Raw genomic sequence first — 26,800 nt, 5'->3', positions numbered from 1 at the left:
CACCAAATAGTACCCCAAGGGTGCGATCCGCATCGCATGGGGACATTGGAACGCCTGGCCTTGTCTGACTGTACTAAAAAGCATACCTTTTGGTACCCGAGGCGGACAACAAACACCACCCATGTAAGTCCAAGTTTCGTTGTTGGATTGGTCTACCCTAGCGTTGGAAGAGATTGTACTTGTCCGAAAGAAACCCTTTCCTTGCTTGCTTGATTGGATGTCTCCAACACATGAGCCCAGCTTTAGCTTCGTGGTCGTTGTCAAGTGCCTGGTTTGCCCTTCGACGACATTTATATGTTCTTGCTTGCTTGTCAAGGATCACCCCTTCGTACCTATCCTTGGCCCGACCCAATCCCTTCAGCCTACAGCCCTTTGTTGCTCGAAGGAGCCTATCCTAAACGCCCATCATGTCATCCAAATCGCGAGGCCACAGGGCTCACCTTAGCGTCACAGAAGACCAATCAACCGCATCACAATCCAGCAGGAGTAAGCATTCACGAAAGCCATCTTCCAATTCGAGTTCCAAGCCAAGAGCAAAGTCAACCTCGTCTTCTCTGCCACCGGCATCATCCTCGAGACCGAATTTGCCCCAATCCAGTCGCCCTCCACTTTCCGAGCCGAGGAGACCACCGCCGTCGCTATCGGATCGTTCATTTCTCGATCTCGGTGAACCGCCGTCTGGAACCAGGCGCCGAAACTCAGCGGCACCCATAGCCGAGCAGTCCTACCCCCGACATCGCCCCGAGGCAAACACGAACGAGCGCAGCCCGGCCGACTTGGACTCGCATGGACACCAGCATCCTTCTCCACCCAGCTGGCCGCCTCCTCGCAAAGATTCCTTGACGCCGCTGAACAGCGAACCCGCGCCCAAGTCCGCCCCGCTTCCCACGACCCCGGAACCCCAACCAAGCATGGATACGTTGAATATAGCAGTGCTAGGCGCAGATGGCGTGGGGAAGTCTACCTTTATACAGCGAGCATTGCGCGCGCCGCGGCCTCCCGGTAACAACATCACTACCGTTCGGCTAGACCTGGACGGTACTGCGCTGCGTGCTACCTTTCTCGAGGTTGATACTGAGTTCTTGGAGGTCGACGAAAAACAACCCATCCACTGGCCTAAGCAGATCAATGGCCACATGGTACCGCGCATAGATGGTGTCTTGGTGCTATACGACGTGACGAACAAGGAAAGCTTAAGAGAGTTGCCTCCAATAATGAGTATGTCTTGGTTGCAGCCAAATTTGCCCCCTCTTTAGATGGACAGGTCTTCATTGGAGCCTTGAACATGCAGTTGGCATGTGTCAGGGACCAAACTTGGTGGCCTTGACGAAGTTAGCCGGAGCAATGGAGAATTTGGCTGCATGGATGAACTGACAGTTGCATGTGCCCTTCCCCCCAGATGCCTTGGCAATTGCCAAAATCCCAACCATAATCGTTGCCACGAAATGCGACAGCCCCGAGAACCTACGGCAAGTTAACCCTGATGCCGTGTCAGGCTACTTCCCCGCCGCCGTCGCCACCTTTAAAACTTCATCCAGCGTGCCGAGTAGCACAAGAGATTCACTTCAGTCTATAATACGGGCTGCGCTTGCGAGCAAGAGAGGTAAGCTCTTACAGTTGTTTATGTCAACATGATCTCGGTTGCCCTGTTGGTCGACCGTTTTCCCGGATTTTTTTACCAACCCCTTTCCGATCTCTTTGCCTTTGCGCCAAGCTGCTTGGATTGGTTGAGAGATGCCGTCGGGTAAGGTGAATGGGGCCCGGGGAACAACTCAAAATCCCGATGCCAGGGTCTGAGGCCGTAGGGCCCATATTCAGGTCAAGGGCATTGACACGAACATCCCTCCTGGCCCAACGAGAGGCCTGGTTTGACTGGGGTCTGGTGTGCACATGACATAACCACCCTGTCGGCTAACATGCATATCAATTCGATGACAGGCGCTGAAATCAACAAGAACGAAGCTGCAATATCTAGAAGACGCGCGGCATCTTCTGCGGCTCACCTTGACGCCCCAGATCTTAACGGACGACCGCTCAGTCAGCAAGGCAAACACGGACGAGCTAGTTCTGACCTTTCGCTGTTGCGAGGTACCCCGCCACCCGGAAGCGACGGAGGTTATTCGTACCGGGGCGCACAGTCGCGGTCACGGATCGACCACTCAAGCTACGGATCCGACGCGGTAGCCGACGACGGTAGCGTCACTGTTTCTGGAATGCTCAGGACCCACGGCGGGGTGCGTTTGGACGGTGGTGGGCCCGACACGTTCTTGGACGTGGACGAGTCGGACGTCGAGTCGTATCGACACTCAGACGACATTCCTATCCTGCAGCGCGGCGATGAGAATTTTGCGGAAAAGCCGGCCAAGATGGTCGGCGTGGAATTCGATGAACTCGTCGACCGGTTGCTGGCCCCGCGCATGACGCGGGCCGACAACAACTTTGCCGACATATTCCTATGTCTTTATCGCAAATTTGCCTCGCCCAGTCAGCTGTTGTCGGCCATACTCGCGCGACTGGAGCCCGTGATGAAAGACAAGAGCATCCCTGACTTGACAATGATACAGACGGAGCTGCGAATCATTGAAGTTATCGCGAAATGGGTCTCGCTATATCCAGGCGATTTTGCCCGGTCAGCAACAAGGAGGAAATTGGAGAATTTAGTCCGCCAGCTTGCCAAGGATCCGATACTCACACCTTCTGCTCAGCAGATAAGGGTGTACTTGGAACGTTACATCATGGAGGATGACGATACAGGCTGGGCCAAGTCGGATGAGCCAGACAGAGACTCGTACCACGGCCAGGATCCAAGATTCACATCGCGCGATGGGCATAGAAGCGACAGTTTGCTTAACGATAGCATGACCTCGTTGCACCTCGAGGATAGCAGGGAGTCGTCCTCAACATATGGTAATGCACAGCGGGCTTCGGCTGAGGACTCTGCGCCACACCGACGGCCAGTTGCGCAGTTTCAGTTCCATTCACTTGAGGACTATGAGCGTGAGGCAGCGACGATGATACCAACAGCAACATTGCCCTTGAACAAAATTCGCTACCACATTTTCCTGGACAAGGACACCGACGAAATCGCCGACGAAATCACGCGTATCGATTGGATAATGTTCTCTTCCATTCGAATTCGTGACTTGGTAAGGCATGTTAGCCTGTCGACTGAGCAAAAAGAGAAATGCCGCAGTCTAAAAAACGTCAACCGCATGATAAGCCACTTCAACCATGTTGCTCGCTGGGTGTCGAACATGATCCTCATCCGAGACAAGGCGAAGCACCGCGCACCGTGCCTGGAGAAATTCATGCTTATCGCACTGAGGCTGCGCGTCCTGAACAACTACAACGGGCTCGCTGCCGTTTTGGCGGGCATCAACGGGGCATCGATCCACCGTCTTGCTCAAACAAAGGCGTTGGTCTCTGTTGAAGTGCAAAGGCGGTTCGCAAGGCTCGGACTGTTGATGGGAACTCAGAAGAGCCACTTTGCGTACCGGCTTGCGTGGGAGAACTCTCCACTTCCTAGAATACCTTTTATGCCGCTACATCGACGTGATTTAGTTTCCGCCGAGGAAGGAAGCAGGACTTTTGTCGGACCGCAAGGAGACAGGATCAACTGGAAGAAGTTTGAGGTCTTGAGCGAAGTTTTGTTGCCTTTGATGAAGAGCCAGGGCACGCCATATCCTAATCTGAGGAAGGACGATGGAAGCAGGGAATTGATTCTTGATTGCAAGATGCCAATCGACGAAGAGGTAAGGATTATCCGCACGTGGATTGGATGATTCGAACGTATGAGATACTGACATGACTTGGATTTTTCACTGCAGGAAATCTACCAGCGCAGTGTACAAGTGGAGCCCGCATCAGGCATGGGCGAGTCGAGCAAGAAGAAATTTCCTTGGCTGGCAAAGTAGGGTGAGGTGGCAAGGACGCTCGGGATGGCTTGACTGGGCCAGTCGAGAGCTGGAAACTATGGAGAAGATGGTTCTTGTTGGGCTGCTTTTATTATTCCCCCTGGCTACTAAGCGTGGCTTGTTTGAAATGGCTGTTGAAAAACTGTCCATACATGGTTTCGTACCTTTGGATTATTGGGCGTTTGGTTTATCTGGAAAGATTTCTATCAGATCCACGTGCTCCAGAGCACAAAGTGAAGCATTATGACAATGCTAATGTCGTCTTGAACATGGGCATTCTCAATACCATTAACTCGTATAATGACAAAAGTCACATCTGCGCTTACGTGACAGTCTTCGAGTCTAAAGGTAGAACGGGTCGTTGAATTTATGATAGGAATGATCCTATTATTGCCTTGCTGGTGACCGCATGTATTACTCTGTCAAGTGCAGGTATATACCTGCCCAGTCAGAGGTAACGGGACGCCCTTGCCTTATATGGAAGTCCTAGTGATCATGGCAAACACCAATCCGCACGGTTCGGATACGTACTTTTCTCGGCTGCCCTACTGCAGCTGCCCTAGGGAATCTTTCGGTTTGTTCTTCTCTTCTGTTCGCTCAACCTCAGGATTCTCTGTCAGCAACGGTACTAGAAAACTCAGCACAGCATGCCACCCAGAAAGAGAGCTCCTTCTAGTGAGTCTTAAATTCAAGGATCCCTTCAAAGTTCGCTTCTTCGGCATCCTGGCTAAAAGAATCGACATAGTGAGCAGCGTGGGAAGCGACTTTGAGCAGTTCGCGAAGGGTCGTCGATCTATGCAGAAACGCAAAAGGGGCAAAAAAAGAAGCGACGACAACACAGCGGCTGAATTTGACCGGTCTCAAATCGACAACATGCAGGCAGGCGCCGGCGGGCGGCTTTTTGACGAGATTGCCTCTATTCGGCAAGATGTCCTGGAAGAGCTCAGATCCCACACGAAGCGGTCACAGTATGTGCAATCTTTGCCTTATATTTTTCTTCAGTTTCTGAATACTGGCTCACAAACGTCATGACAATTTCACGTCACCAGCCATCCCCACGCTTGGAAACAGCAAAATAATACAGTGGGCACTTTGCGTCAGATACAGACCTCAACTGGAGACACAAAGGAGAAAATTGAGCTTTTCCAGGCAGGCCGCGCACTTTTTATTGCTTGTCGGTACGCAATTACAAGCACCGAAAAGTACGCTGGACGCCTAAGGGAGATACAACGCCCACACCTAGACGATGCCACGCTGGAGCAATGGCAGCAGGATGTTGCGAGCTTGAACAGAATCGTAGATTTCGGACACAAGTACGGGAAGCATCTCTCTGAATGCGCAATCGCTGGGACTAAACCCTATACACCGGGAATCAATGAGGTCGACGAGGATGGCATGTTTGCGCTTGAAATATTCGAGGGGAGCACTTCCGCGGTTGCCAAAGAGAAGGGTTGGGGAAGCTGTGCCAGAAAACACGTCAAAGGCTTAAAGATGTTGGCACCCAACGCGGAGGAGGGGAGGTCACACACTCCGCCTTTGGGCCAGTGAGGGAGCAGGCGATCTGTTAGAGCGAACGCTTACTAGGAGGCTGAAAGAACGCTGCTCGCTTGATGGATAAGCATTGAGCCCACCAAAATTTGCGGTGGACTGAGAATGATTCAATATCTGGCTCGCGCCAACGTTAGGGAAATTTCCTGGTTGATATGTTCATATGACAAAGTAAGTTTCGCAACGGGTGAAAGACTGCGTCCGTTTCTCGCTAGATAATTCTCGCTGAGCTACAGTAGTACATACACATCACTACAATACAAATTGATCGGATTTCTGCCAGGATGGCAGAATGACTATTCACGGCTTACAGCTGAGGTTTATCGAGAGATTGCAACTAAATGGATAATATGGTAAGAAAGAAGCACGTCTTGGAGCAAAACACAACGTAATGGAGTAGGTATGGTAGGTATGCTTTCTACTCGTATACCCCTTTACGAGTGCCAAGACCGCAATCGTTCGCAACGGCCCAGATTGTGAGTGGAGGTCCTCGGTCAACATTTTCGACCAACACTGGTTGGCCACAAGGTGGGGTATCTTTGGTGGGGTTTGCAAAAACGCTAGACCGTATATGGATTAGCGCACAACTGTGCCTGCCCTACTCGTTTCCGCCCACACAAACCTCTCCAGATATTGAAGTCTTGAAATTTTTGAAGACATTCAACACCAAAAATCAGAAACCGAAATCGACCAAGTGGACGACATTCGGCCTCGACCAAACCGGTATGCTACTCTCAATCCCTTCGAAGAGCTTCAATCCTCAGTTCTCTGCCGGAAACTGGATGATTCCCCCTCATTTGAGCACGACAATTAACAATCTGCATTCGATCACGAAATAGACAAGATGGGTGCGCTTAAATACGTCGAGGAGCTCCAGAAGAAGAAGCAGTCGGATATCCTCCGCTTCCTTCTGCGTGTGCGCTGCTGGGAAGTACGTTAGCCAATCGATCCGATCCCGAAATTTCGAACAACCAAAGCATGGTTTTCGCCAATGGCCGAGGCTTCTTGGATTGTCTTGTGCTCGCTTCTAGCGAAGAGGGTCAGGTCAAGACGAGAAGTCCGTCCCTGATTTACACTCGTTGAACATTTGCTGAGAGTGTATTTCGCTTCAAACTATAGCTTCGCCAACTGAACGTTATCCACCGTGCCTCGCGCCCGTCTCGCCCGGACAAGGCCCGCCGCCTCGGTTACAAGGCCAAGCAGGGCTATGTTATCTACCGCGTCCGCGTCCGCCGTGGTGGCCGCAAGCGACCCGTGCCCAAGGGTGCCACCTACGGTAAGTCTGATCTCGAGTCCTGCACTGCAGAAGATTTGGCGGCTAGAGGGCGATTGAGCGGCGTCGGGCAAATGTAACTAACTCGTTTTTTTTTCCCTCTATCTAGGCAAGCCCACCAACCAGGGTGTGAACCAGCTCAAGTACCAGCGTTCGCTCAAGGCTACCGCTGAGGAGCGTGTCGGCCGCCGCTGCGCTAACTTGCGCGTCCTCAACTCGTACTGGATCAACCAGGACTCTACCTACAAGTACTACGAGGTCATCCTCGTCGACCCCCAGCACAAGGCCATCCGTATCGACCCCAGGATCAACTGGATCGTCAACCCCGTCCACAAGCACCGCGAGTGCCGTGGTCTTACCGCCACCGGCAAGAAGTCGCGTGGTCTCAACAAGGGTCACCGTTACAACAAGACCACTGCCGGCCGCAGGAAGACGTGGAAGAGGCACAACACCCTGTCTCTGTGGCGCTACCGCTAAACGTCTCGCTGAAGACGTGGGGTCACAAAGCAGCAAGGGTGCTGTCGGTGTTTTGGGGAGTTTTTATCTCGGTTTGGGCTGGAAAAATTGGCCTCTATTGTCGATTGGGCGCAACTTCATTCAGCTCTGGTTCACGTCGTTCATATCGGATATGCATCGGTTCTGCAATTTGGGGTTGGGACATCAAAACTTTTTAACGATAGCAAAATGAACAAGGCACGGCCGATACCAGGCGGTGCCAACTTGAATTCATGTCAGCGCCCTGTTTCCAGCTCGGCTAAATGTACAGTCATGTGCAAGCAATTGTTACGGATGTGTATGGTGTGATCTTGGTACAGCATCTCAAAGGCAACGTCTTGTGATACTAGCCTCATAAGTGATCTGTTGAGAGGTCGAGAACTGCCGACAGAAGACGACTTGCTTGGCGGTGGGTTTATGAACTGTTAGGACGGAAGAGTCTCAGTCATTCCTGGATCGTAGGCAGGTAAGAGAATCTATGCTCAAGTATCAAGGAGAGGATTCCTCGGCGGCTAGCCCCGTGGATTGAGGTTGAGACGTCAGCCTGACGAACCTTCAAGAGTATATGCTTGAGACGTACTTAGCAGACCGAGACTAAAATTAACCATACCCAGGTCATTCCCCGAATGTCTTGGGATATGTCTGATGGGGGCTAGATGCCGACGTTGGTATGAAACCCCATTCCTTGAGGCAAGTCACCGCCGCTCTATCGTCTTCCACACCCTTTAATTTCGGGTACATTTGAGGCTCGCCAGCACAGCTGAGATATATCCAATCAACAGCGGATGTGAGATTTCATTTACGACTTGAAAACAGGATGAATCCGGCGGATAAGAAATATGTGCAACATAAGAGTGAATTGGATGGCTACCGAGCTCTTGGAACTTGTTTCCATGTCCGATAAAGCCCAATTAATAGGCACATACCCAGGCAGAGTACCAGCGACAGCGACAAAGGAGCGAGGGGCCTGCCTATCTCAATCCTAGAGGCAGTTCTGAGACTTGACCACTTTTATGTCAATTGTCTTGTATCGGTCGGCCGAGTAACGTTTACTTTGCTTGGTAATGCAAGAAGACCAAGATTAGATCTGAAGGAACCATGAAAGGGTATCTACTGCTAGACAGAGAATCCACTCACGAGGCGACCAGGGATCAAGGGAGAGAAAAAAAAAAAAAAAAGCTTTTGATCATAGGGAGTATAAATTCCAGGACTCTACGCTCGGCCTCAACTTCAGTTCGTCCCCATCTCGTGCACCATATTCAGCCGAGTCCCGTCGGCCTCGGCCGTGGGGGTCGGGTCTTTGGGATGCCCTCCGTCGTAGCGTGGGGCGTTGGGCGGCGATGTGGGGACCGGGGATACGCTCGACACTGAGTGGCCATTGTGCTGAACCCAGGTGATACCGGGGGTGTTGTAGGACGACGGCATAAAGGCCGCCGAGTCGGGCTGGCTTGGTGACATCGGGTAGTACCCAGCCCCATGCGGCGCGGCGGACGCGCCATCGGCCTCGCTCTTTTTCTTTCCACTGCGACGGTAGAGCAGGGCGGCGGCCAGGGCAGCGATGGCGAGGACCGCCGCGCCGCCCACCGCGCCTCCCACGATGGCGCCCGTGTTTGCGCCGTTGGATGGCTGCTCGCCTCCACTACCACCACCACCACCACCACCACCACCCACGCTGCTGGATGGTTGACCATTTTCAGCACCACCACTGTTCTCTTCGGCCTCTCCGGTCCCGCCATTCGTCGACCCTGATGGGGTCACGGATACTATCTTGGTGACGACGGCGCCGTTGGAGGTGCTGGTTGTGGTTCGTATGGTCGCCAGGCTGGTCGAGGTGGCAAAGAATCTCACCGTGCCGGGCTTGATGGTGAGGTAGACCGACGGCTTTTCCCGGCTCGTGCTGCCGCAGCTGAAGGAACGGAAAATCCCCGAGGAGCCCAAGAAGAGCTCGTGGCAATATGGCAGGGCCGTTTCGGTGCTGTGTATCGCATGGCAAAGGTAAAACAACCCATGTCAGAAGAGCAGAAAGTGACCATTCATGTGGTAGCACTGAGATCTAGGGGCGGAAGGAAAAGCATGCGCTTGGTTTACCATTTAAGTATTCGGCCATCGGAGCTACAGGAGGCGTTGCAGGACTGGCCACTGGAGATGCAAGCTGTTTGTGAGAAGAGATGAAAGGTCTGTTGGCTGAATCAGCCACCAGGACGTGTCCCATTATAGCACGAAAAAGGCCCTGCATTATATTTACTTACCGTACAGCCTTCCTGAGGGCAGCAAGCGTGCCTATTTGGTAGCACACCATCTGCCAGCCAAAAGACGCAACGGGAGTCTTGATTACGACAGGTTCGTATTACTAGGAAATATTAAAAGGAGAAACAAACCGTTAGTTTCTTTTTCCTGCTTATGCTTATTCTCATTCTTGGAATACGCACCATCTGTATTCCCGCTGACCCAACCACAGGTATTATCCGGCGCAACGAGGTACGTGAAGCTGTTTTGTCGGCGGGCGAGGTCGAACATGATAGGGGCCTCGGTGGGACGAGGGCTCTGAGCGTCCAGGGGTATGACCGCCGTCCGCGTGGCAGTGGCCATTGCGGCCGCCGACACAGTCGTGAACTGCAGAGCGGCAACTAGGCATGAGAGCAGCAGCCGCGTCGTCGTCGTCGTCGTCGTCGTGTTGGCCATGGTGGGAATTCACAAGAAAAAAAAAAAAAAAAAAAAAAAAAAGAAAGCCGTCGATTCACAAAGTCCGAATACTAAGACTTGCGTGACTTGTTGACTGCCGTAAATTACAAAATGCCAAAAGGGATAGGAAGCATTGCGAGATGGAGAAGAATCGAAAATGGGAAATGGGGTGTTTTACTCTCTGACCCTCTACCCGCTATGCTTAAACCTACATATGGAGGAAAAAGGATCGAGGCAAATCTCTGACCACCCACTGGCTGCCTTGCTCCCTGTATGTATGCCCACCAGTCTTTGCTTTGTGCCTCCAGGGAACGCTTGAAGGTGTGTAACACGGCACGGTATCCCATACCTCACTTATCAGCCGCTCGCGGATTGACTAAGAAAAGAACACCAGAGAGAATATAAGAAGTGGAAATAATATCAAGCTGCTGTCCGTCACCCGTGATCAGCACTGGCAAGGCAGAAAGAAAAAGGTCGATCGGCGGAAATGTGATTGCGCCGGTATCGAGACTGGACAGCTCGAGCAGCTGGAGAGCTGAGGGGCAACCCTTGCCGTCAAACTGCTGCGTCGAAAAGAGTTGAGGGGCTTTAATCTCGGACGCCAGATAGCCTGACTGCAAGCCAAGAAATAAGTTCTACAAGACTGCTGTTGTGCAACCCTGTCCCCCCCCCCCCTTCTTCATTCGTTCTCCCCCTTCAGCTGCCTGTCCATGCGGCCAATTATAAGCGAAACTCGATATACATGCATGACAGTCCTCAGGAATGGATGGCTTGGGGGCTCTGTTGCGAAGCAATTTCATACCCGGTGACTTCTATTGGCTGTTACTTGTGTGGCCATGGGCGATGAATGATAAATAAACAATTCATACTGTTCAAGGAAGATTATTCCATTATGTACATATCGACTGTGGAATAATTGCTCTATAAATCAACACGGGTACTCAGTACTTGCTTGCATACATATATGTACAGCCATCCATCATCCATCTCCCAAGGGCCTGGCCCCTTTTAACCCAGCTCATGCACCTGCCTGGCCGGGCGGGAAATAGTCGGATGCTCACTAACACCCAGCTCGTGTACCTGACTGAGCGGAGCAGCCGCGTCCATCTCGACTGGATAATCCGGTATTTTGGCTGCCTGTCCAGAGTTGATCAGTGGGCACTTGGGCGACCGAATATCCATGTTCTCCGGCTGCACAGCCTGGCCGCCAATGTCCTGGCTCGTCTTCTTCTTCCTCCTCCGGTACAAGAACGCCCCGGCGCCCGCGGCTATCGCAATGAAAGCAACGCCACCGACCACCCCTCCCACGATGGCACCGACGGGAGTCGAGCTCTGATTGCCTTCACCTCCACCACCATCTATCGGTGCGGTGATCGGTTCGATGTCTTCGTCACCGCCGGTCCCAGGGGCTGTTGCGGGGGCCGTGGCGCCAAACAGTCCGTAATTCCGCGTCGCTGTGGCGCCCGCGAACGTCGTCTGGAGCAGCGGGGTCCTCTGCCCCGACGAGAAGGCTGTCGATCCGCAGGTGAAGGCGTGGAAGCTATCTGTCGCGACGTAGTTTACCGGGTGGCAGAATGGTCTGTCTCCGTCGCTGTTGATGTTTTTTTTTTGTTTTATTCAATGCGACAAGCATCGTTTTCCCATCAGCGGCTACTTTCTTGTTTAAAAGGGAGACAAAGCGGACAAAAACTGGAGGGAAAACAAAGCCATAAGCCGCCGCAGAACTCACCATTTTCTGATTGCTGGGTTACTAGAGCACTGGCTGTCGCAACTGTCGGACACTCCTGCACAGGCTGTTCTCCAAGGGTAGTTTGTCTGTTTTCATGTCGAGCCCCCCGTCGTGTCAGTGATGACTGGCTGCATCGCAAGTCTATACGGGACCGTGATGACCACTTTTTTTTTTCAAGGGACCAGTATTGAAAATCAAAAAGAAGAAAAAAACCCTTACCGCGCATCCACCTGTAGCACAGCAGCCGACTCTGCCAGAAACACTCCCGTTCGGGACCAGGAAAACACAGCGAGCAGTTGAAGGACACGCGACCTGAACAGCTGCTCAAGAAGAAGAACAAGCAAAAACAAGAAACCCAGTACGTTAGCAAAACCAGAAACGGCAAGCTGCAAATTGTCTCCCGGATTTTGCCAGCAGGCAGGGGCAAAGGTTCTCTCTTACAGCTCCTGTTGCCGTTTACCCATCCGCATATGTTGTCCGGAGCCATGGCGTACGTATCCGCTCGGGCCTGCCGCACCTCGAGCATCATCTCCGGGGGAGCCGTCGGATGCGGACTCCAGCTGCGGTAGTCAAGGCTCGAAGCAGAGGCCGTCGCGGTGGGAGCCAGTATCGCTGCATGGGCTGGCGCGCCCATGAGTACGAGTGCCGACAGCATTATCAGTGCCGGTTTCTCCATCATTATGCCGGTCGAAAAGTGGGAAAAATCAATCCGGGATAGTGTACCTTGTTCACCAAGGTTTGTTTATTGAATTGAGATTCAAACAAAGGGAAAAAAAGAATAAACTATTACAACCTAACTAACCGCACGTACAATGAACGTTGACATCAGTTCGGCAGGCAGATGGCTGTGGGATGATAGTAAGCTGACGGGCGTTCAGGGGGTTGCATCTACGCCCTGCCGCGTACTCTTCGATTGGCGATCCCAGCAGCATGGCGCCTCCTTCGGCACACAGCCCAATCCTGGCGGATACCATCTACCGCCAAGATGATCGTACTTTGCAGCCATATTCCATACACCTTTTCGAAGCCTCGTCTGACCTATAAATATCCATTGGCGTCATTTGGTGATCCCGGCATTTGTGCTGACAGAGAACCGCAATCCTGGCGGAACCGCCACCTGAGCAGCCGCTTAGAGTATACTCACTTATTGGAGAATTTGTGTTCGCACCACAATTGGGCCAGGCAGCAATCCCGGGATAAAAGTATCATTTGCTTGTGCATTTCGGCCTCCTCGACAAGGACAGGAAGTGTTGACAACTTGGCTTTCTAGTTTCTTGAACACAGTGACCTTCTCGTGCTCAGATTAGGCGTCACCGAGGCTGCCGGCTTTCCTATGCTATAGCGGTCGGTATATTTGTACGAAAATTATGCAGCGTCCTCTTGGAGTGACTCTTTACTATAGGAAAAAAAAAACATCATTACCACCCTCAATTTTTGACATTTCCGTGTTTGCTCTCACCGAGCAGGCAGCTCGTGAACCTGACTGCCAGCACCACCATCAACTTCTGAAAGCCGGTGGCTCTGATTATATCGCGGAGTCAGCAGCGAAGTCTTGTGGGAGCCCTCCATCCCGGGCGAGCGGGGAGAGGACGCCGTAGAGACGGTGCCTGCCGGCCCACCAGGCGACACAGGATACCTTGTTCCCGGGTATGACGGTGATGCGGAATGGTAGCCAAGCAGACCATTTGCGGCACTGGCCTCTACAGTCATCACTGGTTGGCTGTTCTTGACCACTTTGGCGCTCTTCTTTTTCCTCCTTCGGAAGAAGAGGGCGCCGGCTAGGACGAAGATGGCCAAAACAGCAGCCCCGCCGACCGAGCCGCCGACGATGGCCCCGGTGTTGTCGGAGCGGCTTTCGTTGATCCTGCTGTCAATGTAGTCACTGATGTCGAACGAAGAGCTGCTCACGGGTTCACCACTCAGAGTCGTCGTGATAACAATGGTGCTGCCCCTATCGATGGTCGTGCGGATCTGAGTTGTACTGGATTGCGTGGCTGTGCGACTGGCGTACGTCCTGGCAGGACCGCCGTTGAAGGTTGTTCGTAGCAGCTCGGGAGTGCCGGCATAAGTTGAGGCTCTGCATTGAAAGCCGATTATGGCGGATGTGATAAAGTGCATTGTATGGCAGTACGGGAAGGACGACGATGTACTTCACGTGTCCAAGTGAGAGCATGGGAACCACATGTATAAGTCAAAATCTGAAAGATGGACAGAGATGATCCACCTCAGATTGAGCCTGCCTAGGTAGGCAAATAACACTAGGTGGAAAAACTTACCAGCGCATGATTGACAAGTTTGATTGGCAAGCAGAGTCACATGGTGCCGTGAGATCTCTGCAGGCTGTGCGCCTGACTGCGTTGGCCTGGTATCTCGAATAAACGAACTTAGTGCATGGCCTCTATGTGAACTGTCCATGGATGGACTCATGTCCCCATAGTTGTTGATGTTTAACAGTGTCAATGCCAAACGGCTGATCACTGGAGAAAAAAAAAAAAGAAAAAAAAAAAAAAAGGAAACCAAAAACTTACTACACAGCCAGTAGAAGAACAGCAGGACTGCCTTGCCGGCAATGAGGATGCAGAGGCTGAAATAAAACCGCAACGGAGAGTTGATGCACACGCAACTGGAGTTCCTACATGAGCAGCAATGTTGTCAGTCTAAAATTCACACGTCTGCTCTCTGGAGGAAATTTCAATGTGTATTACGACGTCTCGATCCATCTACTGCCAATAGACTATACCTTTGCTGTCAAAACCACAGGTGGCGTCGGGTGCCAGGAGATATTTAATAGTGAACTCCTGGCGACGATGGAGCTCCATCAGCTCGGGAGGAGGTGTGATGGCCGCATCGTCTGCTGTGATAAATGTGCCGGTAGGGACTTCATTTCCGACAGTAGCCGCTGACTCTGGTTCAAGCAGAATGGCTGCCAGTGCTGCATTGGTTATTGAAGAGAGACTCGCTACGAGTACCGTGAGTTTATACGAGATCATCTTAGTCTAGCGATAGAAAACAATTAAGGTATGGATGCGACCATTGATCAAGCCAGAGATGGACGCAGGTTGGACGGCTAGTGTGGTCGACATTTCAAATAAAGGCGTTGCAGCAAAGGAAAACGCCCTAGAGTGACTGATAATGGTCTTTCCAACTCAGCCTCACTGATATGCCTGTGACCTCATCCAACACCAGGCAGTTCGACTCCAGAACATACACATCCTGTGGGGACGTGGCACATGATGTTGACCACCAATACAACCGTGTCGACAGCCGTGTTACGCACCACATGTGGGCACAATAACATGGGCTTGCATGGCAATATGTGCAACTCTTGGAAGCTGGTGTAGCTTTGCACCAATCAACACATAAGGGGTTGGTTGGTCAAATGGAGATTCCATATGGGTGTGCCAAACGTTGACAGCGGCTTTCGGCTTCTCGAAAAGGGGCTATGATATCAACTCAAGCCCATATCATCTTTGTAGTTGACACAACAATCCTGCAGGTGGCAAGGTCATACAAGACAGACTGGGGAAGACATTCCTGATCAGTTTGCAGAATCTCTCGAGTTCATTTCAGTCTGTTTCCACCTGATGATGAGGGACGAATCCCTTGCAGTCACTCTGCCGTGGGCACCGACTTAACTAGGTGGCTTGATGAGAGGAGCTCAAGTTAGAGAGTCTACCTAGATAAGATATTCTCAGCGTCACATGTGTGGCCATGCACGCTGTGCGACCGTTACTGTTGCGATTGTTGTGTTGACTGCTGGTGGCGTAACAACGTCTTTGGTCGATGAATTGGAAGTATCGTACCGGTAGAGCAAGACAATAAAGGCAGATGCGGGACCAAGATTGCCGATGTTTTCAGCTGGAGGAATTTCAGGCCAGGAGCGTGGTAGCGCTTGACCAGGGACAGGGTCGCTGCTGAGTGCTTAGTTAATCAGCACATACAGTGGGGACCAAGGTGTGATTACTGTGAGGTTACAGCGCGCATTCAAACAAAGCAACCACGAGATGTGAGTGAGTGGTTCTTGAATTCCAAGACGGGCAGGAACTTGAACATCAACAAGCAAAATAATTTCAACAAGGAATTTTGCCATTTTTAAAACCCATTTGCTTACTTTTCACTCTCCATACCTCCCATTCCTCACCACCATTCATTCAGCTAGTTAGCTAAATTGCTTGCCGATGTCTGCTCCATGACGGATCTCCTGCGGGTCTTGCCGCACTTTCCTGTCGGCCAGTATGCTGCACTCATCCCGGCTCTGGAGAAACACGAAGTCACCACCACCGAGCTTCTGACCCTTGATGCCACGGAGCTCGGCAAGCGCACTCAGCTGCCCCTATTGGATATCAAGCGACTTTGCGCTGCCGTCCTGCGAGCGCTGCACTCGGATCTCGGTGTTGCCCTTCCAGTGTCCACGACCCCGACTGCTGCTGCTGCTGGAGACGGTGGTGGCGGTAAAACAGGCTCAGCGACCGGGGCAGCCACGGTCAATGTAGAGTCGCATCTAAAGCCAGAGCTCCCCGGGGCAGTGACCGCAACTACCATCAACCACCTGGGTAGCCAGCTCCGTCACAACCACGCCCAGCTCGCTGCCAGATGGTCTACCATCAGCACTTTGAACCCGGAGCTCGATGCCGCGCTCGGGGGCGGCATCCCCACGGGATACGTCACCGAGATCACGGGTGAGTCGGGCGCGGGCAAGACTCAGTTCCTCCTCTCGCTGCTGCTGGCTGTCCAGCTGCCCCCGCCCCACGGCCTGGGCCGCAAGGCCATGTACATCCCCACCGAGGCCGCCCTCTCCACCAGGCGTGTGGCGCAGATGCTGTCCGCAAACCCGCTCCTCCTGTCGGCGAGCCCCAGGCCGTCCCTGGACTCCATCCTCAGCCTCCAGCCGCTCGGCGACATCGAGGCTCAGGACCACATACTGTCCTTCCAGGTGCCCCTCGAAGCCGCCCGCCGCGACGTCGGCCTCATCGTCCTCGACTCAGTCGCCGCAAATTTCCGCGCCGAGTATGACGCCGCCGGCAGTAGGAGCACCGGCCTGGCCGCCCGCAGCGCCGAGCTCGTGCGACTCGGCATGCAGCTGCGCAACCTCGCAAGGTCCCTCAACCTTGCCGTCGTCGTCGCCAACCAGGTCTCGGACCGCTTCGAGTCCAAGATTCCCGCGCGTCCGCACCTGCCATTGATTGCTGCCGTCGCCCCCCCTTCGAGCGAGCAACGTTCTGAAATACGGCTCGACGCATCATCCCAAACCAAAAGCGGAGGTGGGGTGGGAACAACGACGACCACCACCACCACCACCGCCGCCACGGGACCCATCCGTCTGACCCAGGAAAGCCCACTGGCGTCGCGCAGTCGGCCTTTGCCGGCAACCAACGACCCGCCATCATCGTCGCTCGGTCTCTCAGACGTCTCGTGGCCGCGGCCGGTCGACCCGTTGCAGCCGTCGGGCCCCGACATCCCCGCGCTGCTGCTCGACCACCAGCAACGCTGGTTCACCGGCTGGGGCGACGAGGAGGACTGCTCGATGAGCGCCGGGAACCAAAAGACGCCGAGCCTGGGCCTGGTCTGGTCGACCCAGATCTCGGCGCGCATCGCCCTGCTCAAGAAGTCAGTCTACGGCCGATCCAGGTACCACGGTGACGAAGACGACGGCGATGGCATGGGCCCGACTATGCACTCCTGGAGAAGATGGATGAAGGTCGTTTTTGCACCCCACGTGGCGCCATCGGGACCGGGGCTAGACGGTGCTGTCGAGTACGAGATCTACAGTGGTGGGCTGAGGGGAATAGCAGCCAAGGGCTCGTCGGGCAAGGGGACCATCAAGAGGAAACGAAGCGACTCGAACAACTAAAGAGCTTTATAGAAACACGCTACGAGAAATGATTCATAAAAACAAAAACAAAATGGGATCCGTATTGTAGATTTCCCCAAAGTGGATATCATTGTACATATTCTTTTTTTGTATCTGCCAAAGATGCGCTTTTTTTGCCTTGTATATACAGATATGAGAAACTCAAGACCCAGATCCTGCACCTTGCGATGAATGCGATAGAAGACGGCAAAAAAAAAAAAAAAAAAAAAAAAAAAAAAAAAAAAAAAAAAAAAAAAAAAAAAAAAAAAAAAAAAAAAAAGTAAAAATCAGTCAGCGCAAAAGAAGAGAAACGCCCCCCTAATGCTAGTTCACTAAGCGCCCCCCCACGCTCCATTTTCTATTTTTTTTTTTCTTTTCCCCCCTCCTTGTCATCAAGTGCATCTCAACCTCAGTCAGGGTGAGGGAACTCATCCTCAAGCACCAGCCTCACTCCGACATTCATGCTGATCAACTCTTGGACAAGCAGCTTGGCCGCATATGGCATCGTCATCTCAGTGACCTCCTTGGTGCTCTTACACGTCTGGCAGTACCCCTTATATCCAAACAGGCCACAGCGTTGGCAGATGTCGATCTTGGTTGCGTCCGACGACAACATCAATCTCTCCAGCAGCAGCTGCGAGGCGCCGTACGCGATCAGACAATCGCGCTCCATTTCTCCCAGACGCAGACCTCCGTCGCGGGACCGACCCTCGGTGGGCTGCCGGGTCAGGATAGCCCGCGGCCCCTTGGCTCGGGAGTGCATCTTGTCCTGCACCATGTGCTTCAACCGTTGGTAGTAGATGGGCCCGTTGAACAAGTATGCCTCGAGAGGCTCGCCCGTTATGCCCGAAGTGAAGTAGTCCTTGCCTTCCCAGCTGAACCCATGCTCGACAAGAGCCTTGCCCATCTCCTCGACGGGGTGCGAACGGAAAGCATCGCCGTAACCGTAGCGCCTGTTGCCCTCGACAATCGAGGCTTTGCCCGTCAAACATTCAAACAGCTTGCCTACCGTCATTCGAGACGGGAAACCGTGAGGGTTCATGATGATGTCGGGCACCAAGCCCGAGTCGGCAAACGGCATGTCCTCCTGTTCGACAATGATGCCGACGACACCCTTCTGTCCGTGGCGAGAAGAGAACTTGTCACCCAGCTCCGGTCGCCTTGTCTGCCGCGTCTGAACTTTGGCGAGGATGTGTTCTTTTTCAGTCTGCGAGATCATAACCTTGTCGATGTAACTTGGGTTCGAAACGCGGTATGAAAGTGACGTCTCCCGGTAATCATTGCTTCCTACATCGTTTCCGATGCCTGTCGACCCCTGATCAATCGGGGTAAGCTTCCGCAGCATGACCTCGCCTGAATGTATCCTGTATCCAACCCTTGCAAGACCATCGCTGTCGATGGCCGCGTACTTTTCCGCAGGCTGCCCTGTCCTCTCATCGATCTCGGGACCGCTGATCTTTTCACTCTTGTTGTTTGCATACGTCTGCAACTCAGCCGTGTGCTTGCGGAACACTTGACAACGTCCAAACCCTCTGTCGCAGGAAGCCTTGTTCAACACGAGGGCATCCTCAATATCGTATCCAGAGTAGGACATGACCACCACAGTGGCGTTCTGACCGGCGGGAAGTTTGTCGTAGTGAATTAGCTCTATCGTCTTGGTGATGACCATTGGTCTCTGCGGATAGACAAGAGTGTAGAGCAGAGTGTCGATCCGGTTGAACTGATTGTACGCTATTGCGCCTATAGCTTGTTTACCCATAGCGCATTGATATGTGTTTCGGGGCGACTGGTTGTGGTGGGGGAATGGAATAAGTCCTGCGACGGCGCCCAGGATAGTGAACGGCTCGATCTCCAAGTGGGTGTGCGCAGGGGTCACGTCCTTTTCGTACAGAGCCACGAGGGTGTCTTGCTCCTCGTTGACGTCTAGGTACTCGACTATGCCGTTGTTTAGGAAGTAGTCAAAATCTTTGTCTCCCTGGCGCAGCGACTCTAGATGCTCCTCTTTGATTCTCTGCACGCCGTTCTCAATGATGATGTACGGACGACAGATTCGGCCTTCATCCGTGGCAATGTTGACAGTTGCAAAGTGGTAGTTTATACTGATGCTGACAAAGGCAGACAGCTCTCCTTTTCGCCTTGTATCCCTGAACCTCTTGGCGAACTCCTCGGGGTTCCAGGTCAATGCAAAGGGCGTACCATTTACCGTGATGACGTAGGTACCCGGAGTGTGCATCTCTGACCCACTGAAGTTGCTCAAGGCCTCGGCGCCAGAGTCCATGGCCAGAATCCACTCCTTCACAGGGTCCTCTTCGAAATGCGTCGTGATGTGTGTCATGAGCGCCAAGTTCTTCACCAGACCACATGCTTCTCCTTCGGGGGTATCAGAGGTACACAACATGCCCCATTGCGAGGGTTGCAGCGCTCTGGGTCCACTGACCTTCCGCGTCTTCTCGAACTGACTGCTGATACGTGTCATCATACCCAGAGCACTGATATAACTAAGTCGACTGAGGACATGTGTGACGCCGGCTCTGTTCATATTGAAACGCTTCACCGTCCAGTTTCCTGACGAAATCGCCCTGTTCATGCCGGCCGTGATGTGACCAGACGTAGCTGTGATGGAGTTCAACGGATCAAATGCCACACCTCTGTTTGATTTTCGAAGTACTTTGTCGATATTGAACCGCAAATCAACAAGAAACTTCTTGAAAAGATCCTCAAAGAGTAGTGACAACATTTGTCCAGCCAACTCCAGCCTCTTGTTTCCAACAAAATCACGATCATCCACCAGCTTGTGATCATGCGCAGCCATGAGGACACGACGAACCATCATGGCTACGTAGCAAGCTTTGGGATAGAAATCAAGGTCCAGAATGGGCACGTGGCCAATGATCATGTTGGCCAGGGCTTCTAATCCTTCCTCAGCATTGTTCCGCCTAGGCGCTTGACCACCGGGGGTCTTGAATCTATTGCTACCCATTTTGACGCGCGAGCCAATGTATTCGAGTGACTGCTGCTGGGTGAAAACGCCGGCCCGAGCTGCATCGTCAAAGTTGACCGCAAAATCATCCTGATATCGAGCATCCTCACCGGCCACAAGCTGTATAATCTCATGGTCGGGTAAGCCTCCCAAGGCCTTGAGGATGATGGCAATCGGAATCGGCTCAACCAATGTATTGTGTGCCAGCGTGATGCGCTCCTTCTTGAGCGTGACGTAAGTCTTGGACTTTCTCTCATGAGTCGAAGAGGTCACCGAGGCAGAAATGACGTTGTTCTTTTCGTCAGCCTCAACAATGACTCGGTTCTTACTCAGCTGCTCCTGAATCAAAATGACTTTCTCGGTGCCGTTGATGATGAAGTAGCCGCCCGGGTCCAGGGGGCACTCGTTCATGTCCTCCATCTCGGTGTTGTTGGCGCCACTCAGCCAGCAGTTGGAGCTCTTAAGCATGATAGGCATACGTCCGAGTGTGACATTCTTACGGAGGACCTTTTTCTTGTCGCGAAAATAGGCAATGTCGACCTTGATCGGAGCGGCGTAGGTCATGTCGCGGAGGCGACATTCCATGGGCGAGACCTCATTCTGAGCCTTGATGTCACTGTACTCGGCGCGATTAGGTTTCCCGACGCGGATGTCGGTAAACTCAAGGAAGAAGCCACTTTCGACATCGCTGCGTACTATGCGATTTGCCTTGACAATCTCTTTGATCTCGGTGTTGATGAAGAAGTTGAATGAGTCAATATGTCTGAACCACACAAGCATCGGCTGGTTAGCGGTCTGTCGATAGGGAGATAAGAACCGAGGTCGGTCACCTACTGTTTGACCAGTCCTGTTACGTTCCTTGGTTAGTATGTTCCCGGAACTGTGGGCATGTTGAGGTTATATCAAACAAACCTTTAACTTTGAGGAAAGCAGGCAACAGCTGCCATTTGTCTTGGGCCGTAGAAATTGGATCCGTCAGCTTTTTGCCATTGTAAAAAGGCTCCAGCAGGGCTTCAAAGCCATCGTCCACAACAGACGGCATGTTTGCGACAATGCTGCTGGCATGCCTGGGGCTTGGTTGGCGGTCCAGATCACTGTAGCTGGATGGAGCTTATTGATGTGCAGCCATCGCAAATAATTTTGTCGTGAGCCATCCCCGCCGTCCCCCACCGCGAAACTACGTCGCGCCCACGCGTTGGCTGATAAGATAAAGCAACCACGGCACTTAAGCTTCTTCAGATGAGCCTCGGCTGGTCCCACTCGAGGATCTAGCCCAGCCCAGCCGTGGCCGCCATCAACGGAACGGTGCCGAAACAAGCAATGAAGCAGCTACTTTTCTTTTCTCACTCTTGACAGCCCTTTGACACAATCCACTGCGTTCATGGTTACTCGTTACTCTAATACTACATGTACTGCTTTCTGGTCATGAATAAATCCGAAATGATTTATTTAGTCGCAGAACAGTGAGGGTCCGCTGCCCCCTTGGTGATGACGGCTCAAGTAAGGACAAAACACCCGAGCATGTAAATCTCAAGTCTCGAGTAAATCTACACAGTTAACAACATTCCGATGCTTTGACGATTGATCGCCCGCCTACTGCAGGTTATCTCGTACTTAACTACCTATTTATACATTTTCTCCGGTGTTTGCAAAGTAGTATTATACGTTAAGATTACCAAGAGGCTTGCCAGCAAAGCTTTCGGGTGTTTTTTTTTTTTTTTTTTTTTTTTTTTTTTCGCGGTCAAAAATGGACCCCACATGGATCTACTGTGCATCCCACCCAAATCACTCTCGCCGGTAGTACCTGAGACATTACCCTAAGTAGGTACGTTGTAAGCAGAAACAAAATATGCAAAGTAACTAATTATTACCACGTGTGCGAGTTGATCTCATAAGGTAATCTCTGCCTCGTGTTTGAAAGATGAATATTTCCCGAGACGTTGACATGTATGGTGGTGAAACGGGGCCATACTCAGTCTTCCTTGGAATTGTAGGCAAGCAGGAATCCTAGTGATAGCCGAAACACCCGCTTATGTTTTGTTCTCACCATGTATCCGCCAGAATAAAGCCCACCCCCACTTTCCCCCATAGTACCAAAAAGCGGTGAGGCAGATTGAGGCGCAAATCTCGGAAAGACCCAGGCACTGTACTCCGTACGATACTGTTTTGCAGTGCTATATGAGTTGTTTGTTTGGCGATCAATTCCGCACTCGACCCAGACAGAGAGAGGCTCAAGTCAACAATTGCCTTCCCGGTCGTGTCAATAATCATAATATAACCAACTACGTGGTCAACTGTTGAATACCTGTTTCCAAGGACCTCCATGGTTGTCACACCGCATAACTGAGGCTCTATAGTAACAAAGTGATTATTGACATGGAATGTACATAATGTTCTGCGCATAGAAGGGCGGGGGGCATCGGCAAATGAGCGAATGGGATGAAATCGCTTCCTTGAAGCAGGAGTTTTACAGTTTGACATAAAGGACAGCCTCGTTTGACAGCTCAGTCGTGCAGAATAGCTTGCCTCGAGGCTGACAGTTGAGACATTACGAATACTCATGTTTTGGCTGGCCACCAGTCCGACCGGAACGATCTGAGAGATATTACGCTTGTATTCTTGACGTTTGGGTAAAATGTGGAAAAGGCGCGCAATCAAGCCAGTACGACGTATTGTTCCTGGATTACAATTGAAGCAAGGGGCCCAGGCTGCCGACGAACCCTTGCAAAGCTGATGTCGCCATTTGTTGGGGATCCCCTGCCCGGACAAGACGGTCGCAAGCAACATCGCGCAACGGACCGGCATTTATTACAGTACGTGGTAAGTAAGGTAGGGAGGGGGCCTGGCATGGCACTGACCCGACAGATAAATGACCAACGGGAAAAAGAAACAATCTATCACGGATCGTGGCGGGCTGACCAACCTCGTGTACTTTGTGGTGATTCAACCCAGTTCCAGGCTGCAGATCTGGCGTCTGCATGCGCCATAAGAGTGCTTTCCTTTCACTAGACTCTTACCCCCTTAGGGTGAAATTCTCTCATGGCCAAACGCAAAAATTGAATAAAAAAGATTCGACCCTATTTATAAGTTTGCAGTACTTGACTTAAGGAAAAAAAAAAAAAAAAAAAAAAAAAAAAAAAAAAAAAAAAAAAAAAAAAAAAAAGAGTACCAACTAATGCCGCCGCGGCAATTTGATGGAATGACAATGAGACGGTAGCTCAGTCCTACCTAGTAGGCCTGGATCCAGCATGATCCAATCAACTATCACAAAGTTTACCGAGTATCTTTGCCTCCTAAGCATCAGCTCGTCTTACGATTCAACTCGGAGGACCCGTGGATTGGCGCGGGCTTTTACTACGAATAGTATCTCCCCTCTTCTCCATCTTTGGCGTCCTGTGGCAAGGTGTGATATACTTGCAGTAGGGGCTACCCGGCAAGTTCACCCTCACCGCTCTGTATCCATCATCTTGTGGTCCCCGTACCTATTGCGATGACATGCCGAGCTAGCGAGGGGAGGGGAATGTCCACTCAAAGTGGTAAGAGAAGAGGGGCTTCGAATGAACCTGCCCCTCGATGCAACACGAACCCAATCCCATTCGTTCGCCTTGCCTGAGCAGCTGAACCGTCGTATGCCCAATGGTTCCTTTCTACAAAGTATCTTTTTGTGTTTTTGAGTTTGGTCCAAGGGCTTTTTTTTTGGTTCATTTTGTTACTTAAATTCTCATGCACAACTAGTTAGCTGATGTTAATGTATGTACCAAGTACAAATGAACATATGCACAGACCTGCGAATGGTCAAGCCAGGTAGGTGCCAGTCTTAACTTTTTGTTATTTTTTTTTTTTTTTTTTAGTTTCTTTGGCTTTCAAACCATGTGGCTCGCGTAAAATCGTCATAGGGATTGATGACAAGCCAAGTACTCCAAGTGTCTGGAAGTAGAAGCTATAAAATGGAGCTAACATTAGAAGGTGAATCCCCCGCCTCAACCGTCGCGCCCGATATTCCAACTGACTGGCCCGTCCCAGTGGCGTCTTTAAACGTCAAGCCGGCGTCTCTGCAAATCATTGTTTCCATGCGCTGTGTCTGTTGCTTTGGAAATCTACCTCGTGGGATTTTTTGTTTTTTCAATTATTATTGTTATCCCAATCCCCTCCCTCGGCTCCCCCTATGCAGGCGCCACGATGTGGGTTAGATTGGAGAGCGAAGACCAGATTTGCACACTTGCAGACTTCTGGGGCTGGAGCGAAGCTGGAGCCCGCCCACATGAGCACAGGGAAGGGGCCTTGCGGCGCCTACAAAGTAAATCGTGCAGGGTCTAGGTACCCTTCGGGCTGGGTCATGGTTTTGATTGGCTGTTGTCGGGTGCGGGTTCTAGGTTCGACGTCGTGGGTGGAAGTGGGAACTGCAGTAGGAGAGGTGGAACCTGCAAAAGCCAACGACACCCAGTCCTTTGCGCTCCATCCAGTCTTTTTTTCTTTTTCCCGCTCTCCAGTCCGTCCGCAGTAACGCTTTGCCCACGCTCATTTTTTGGGGGACCCTAGTTGTACACCACAGCTTATTGATATTTTGATTTTCTTCTTTTTTTCTCTTTGATTTCTTATTTTTTGTTTTTATTGCTGCTCCTGGCTCTCCAGGCAAGCGTCGTGTGCCATTATATTTCGTGTGCCTGTGTGAAAAGAAACGAATACATAAGAGGTGAGTTAAACTTTGCGACAGAGAGCCTTTGCCTTGCCGCCTTTCGCCGCTCCCGCTTCAGACCCTGCGTCGCTCAAGGCGCGATGCGGGTTGTATGTATCTTGCTGCCCAAGCATGTGTCCACGCCTGCCCCGAAGTACGGAGTGTCCCTCCACTCTGCACTCGTGGCACAATTGGACACCTGCGAGGGATGCGAGGCACATATTCATATGCTTAAATAAAAACCCAGCCCTGGCCTTTTTTTTTCGATTTCCCACAGCCGCCCCCGCTGTGGCTGCCCTGAGCGGCCCAGAAAAATATCCAATATTATTTCTCTTCGTCAACAAAAAAGACCCTGACGACCACTGACCTGGATGGCGGTGCTTCCAACCCCTCAGTATAATAGAGCAACTCCTTTCCCAGCCAACATTGGCCCTGTACGAAGACGGAGACGACCCTGTTATCCTAGTTGTATAAAACTTCAAACCGAAAGCGGCTTCCAGCTTTCAGAGCGAACATGGACGAGCTGCGCTTTCGCTCGCAGCAGTCCCCGCGGGCTACTGAGCATCAGCACACGATGAACTCCCTTGTCTCACCCCCGCGAAACACAAACCGCAACTCCCAGTCCTTTATCAACACCCACGATCTCCGTTCGAACCTTCCTCGACGATTTACTACCGACTCTGGACGCGTACCGACGCTGTCGTCTCTGACCTCCCTGCCCAGCCCGCGCGGTCCTCCGGAGCCGCAGGAATTCGTAAACAATGCTGTGGGTGCTTTCAACTGCGTCCTGGGGACCTCCCTAGTCGCACATGTTTCCTGGGTGCGGATTTATGCTAACGGAATGACCTGCAGGCGATTCACAAGGCTCAGTTGGTATGCTTTAATCCCTTCCTAGGCGCAGCGGCAGCTGGCCGGTTTTTGCTTGGTCAATTTCCAGTGGATGAGGGATTTCGCTGCAGATGGTTGTCGTGATAGTAGCATAGGGCGGGTAGCAGCGGAATTTTAGACGGATGCAATGAGGGAAAATTCAGGCCGTTGGTAGACAACGTATTTGACGGGCTGCGAGCTGACACCAAGAAACAAACAGATCGAGAAAAAGCGCATGGAGTATGAGAAAATCCGGGAGCAGAGGCGTCGCTTCGAGGCCGAGATGCAAAAGCTGGACCTTCAGCAGAGGCGTGAGGAGCAGGAGCTCGCAGCCATGCAGGAGGACCTTGGCCGCATTGCAGGTCACCAGTCGGAGCCCACGACACCCCCCGAATACCGCGACGCAGCTGGATTCCCCAGTGTCTTTTCACGGCCCAACAGATATTCGACATCTAGCCTGATCTCACCCCCTGGGTTGCTGTACAACCGCCCAGCCAGGTCTGGGTCACAGCTTACATCGCCTCAGCCCGGCGGCATCATGCAGTCGGTGCGCGGCTTTGCCTATGACGACGGTCTTCCAGCGAGATCGATGCCCGGAACGCGAAGGAATAGTGACGAAGATGAGAAGGAAGAGGCCGTTCGGCAGGACCCGACTAGCCATCGGTCGACCAATGCGTAAGTGATCCTCAACTGAAACGTGAATCTGCTTGTGAGCTTGCCTCGTGCTTGAACACCCCCCCTTCTTTTAAATGGATGACAAGTGTCGGTGTTTTCTTTCCTTCATAA

At 52.1% G+C, this 26,800-nt stretch overlaps 7 protein-coding genes across 7 annotated transcripts in view; 5 read left to right on the top strand and 2 right to left on the bottom strand.

Annotated features, from left to right (window-relative positions):
- Nucleotides 1-407: 407 nt before the first annotated feature.
- PpBr36_07463 (uncharacterized protein) lies at nt 408-5,462 on the top strand (the record flags this gene model as incomplete). The annotated part of the gene is made up of 6 exons (XM_029894600.1): nt 408-1,218; nt 1,400-1,603; nt 1,939-3,752; nt 3,828-3,910; nt 4,535-4,882; nt 4,964-5,462. 6 exons carry the CDS (start codon nt 408-410, stop codon nt 5,460-5,462), a joined length of 3,759 nt encoding a protein of 1,252 aa, XP_029748018.1.
- Nucleotides 5,463-6,306: 844 nt separating this feature from the next.
- On the top strand, nt 6,307-7,212 carry PpBr36_07462 (uncharacterized protein; the record flags this gene model as incomplete). Its single annotated transcript, XM_029894599.1, has 3 exons — nt 6,307-6,393; nt 6,582-6,738; nt 6,845-7,212. The coding sequence occupies 3 exons, from the start codon at nt 6,307-6,309 to the stop codon at nt 7,210-7,212; spliced, it is 612 nt and encodes a 203-aa protein (XP_029748019.1).
- Nucleotides 7,213-8,460: 1,248 nt separating this feature from the next.
- Nucleotides 8,461-14,631, bottom strand: PpBr36_07461 (uncharacterized protein; the record flags this gene model as incomplete). The annotated part of the gene is made up of 8 exons (XM_029894598.1): nt 8,461-9,205; nt 9,480-9,510; nt 9,660-9,857; nt 10,974-11,456; nt 12,083-12,311; nt 12,453-12,504; nt 13,101-13,790; nt 14,366-14,631. 8 exons carry the CDS (start codon nt 14,629-14,631, stop codon nt 8,461-8,463), a joined length of 2,694 nt encoding a protein of 897 aa, XP_029748016.1.
- Nucleotides 14,632-15,830: 1,199 nt separating this feature from the next.
- On the top strand, nt 15,831-17,492 carry PpBr36_07460 (uncharacterized protein; the record flags this gene model as incomplete). Its single annotated transcript, XM_029894597.1, has 1 exon — nt 15,831-17,492. One exon carries the CDS (start codon nt 15,831-15,833, stop codon nt 17,490-17,492), a length of 1,662 nt encoding a protein of 553 aa, XP_029748017.1.
- Nucleotides 17,493-17,901: 409 nt separating this feature from the next.
- Nucleotides 17,902-21,514, bottom strand: PpBr36_07459 (uncharacterized protein; the record flags this gene model as incomplete). The annotated part of the gene is made up of 3 exons (XM_029894596.1): nt 17,902-21,235; nt 21,307-21,319; nt 21,385-21,514. 3 exons carry the CDS (start codon nt 21,512-21,514, stop codon nt 17,902-17,904), a joined length of 3,477 nt encoding a protein of 1,158 aa, XP_029748822.1.
- An 879-nt stretch (nt 21,515-22,393) lies between these two features.
- Nucleotides 22,394-22,773, top strand: PpBr36_07458 (uncharacterized protein; the record flags this gene model as incomplete). The annotated part of the gene is made up of 2 exons (XM_029894595.1): nt 22,394-22,462; nt 22,564-22,773. 2 exons carry the CDS (start codon nt 22,394-22,396, stop codon nt 22,771-22,773), a joined length of 279 nt encoding a protein of 92 aa, XP_029748821.1.
- A 2,888-nt stretch (nt 22,774-25,661) lies between these two features.
- The window catches only part of PpBr36_07457 (uncharacterized protein), a gene marked incomplete at both ends in the record, with an annotated part of 4,625 nt that continues 3,486 nt past the window's right edge, over nt 25,662-26,800 (top strand). The window contains 3 exons of the mRNA XM_029894594.1: nt 25,662-25,913; nt 26,000-26,020; nt 26,235-26,689. Of these exons, the coding sequence (XP_029748816.1) occupies nt 25,662-25,913; nt 26,000-26,020; nt 26,235-26,689 (728 nt within the window). The remainder of the gene's footprint in view (nt 25,914-25,999; nt 26,021-26,234; nt 26,690-26,800) is intronic.

The sequence above is a fragment of the Pyricularia pennisetigena genome, chromosome 1 (genome assembly GCF_004337985.1).
Source record: "Pyricularia pennisetigena strain Br36 chromosome 1, whole genome shotgun sequence".
Lineage (NCBI taxonomy): Eukaryota > Fungi > Ascomycota > Sordariomycetes > Magnaporthales > Pyriculariaceae > Pyricularia > Pyricularia pennisetigena.
The sequence above is the reverse complement of the archived record's forward strand: the minus strand, read 5'-3'. Positions and strand labels throughout refer to the sequence as shown.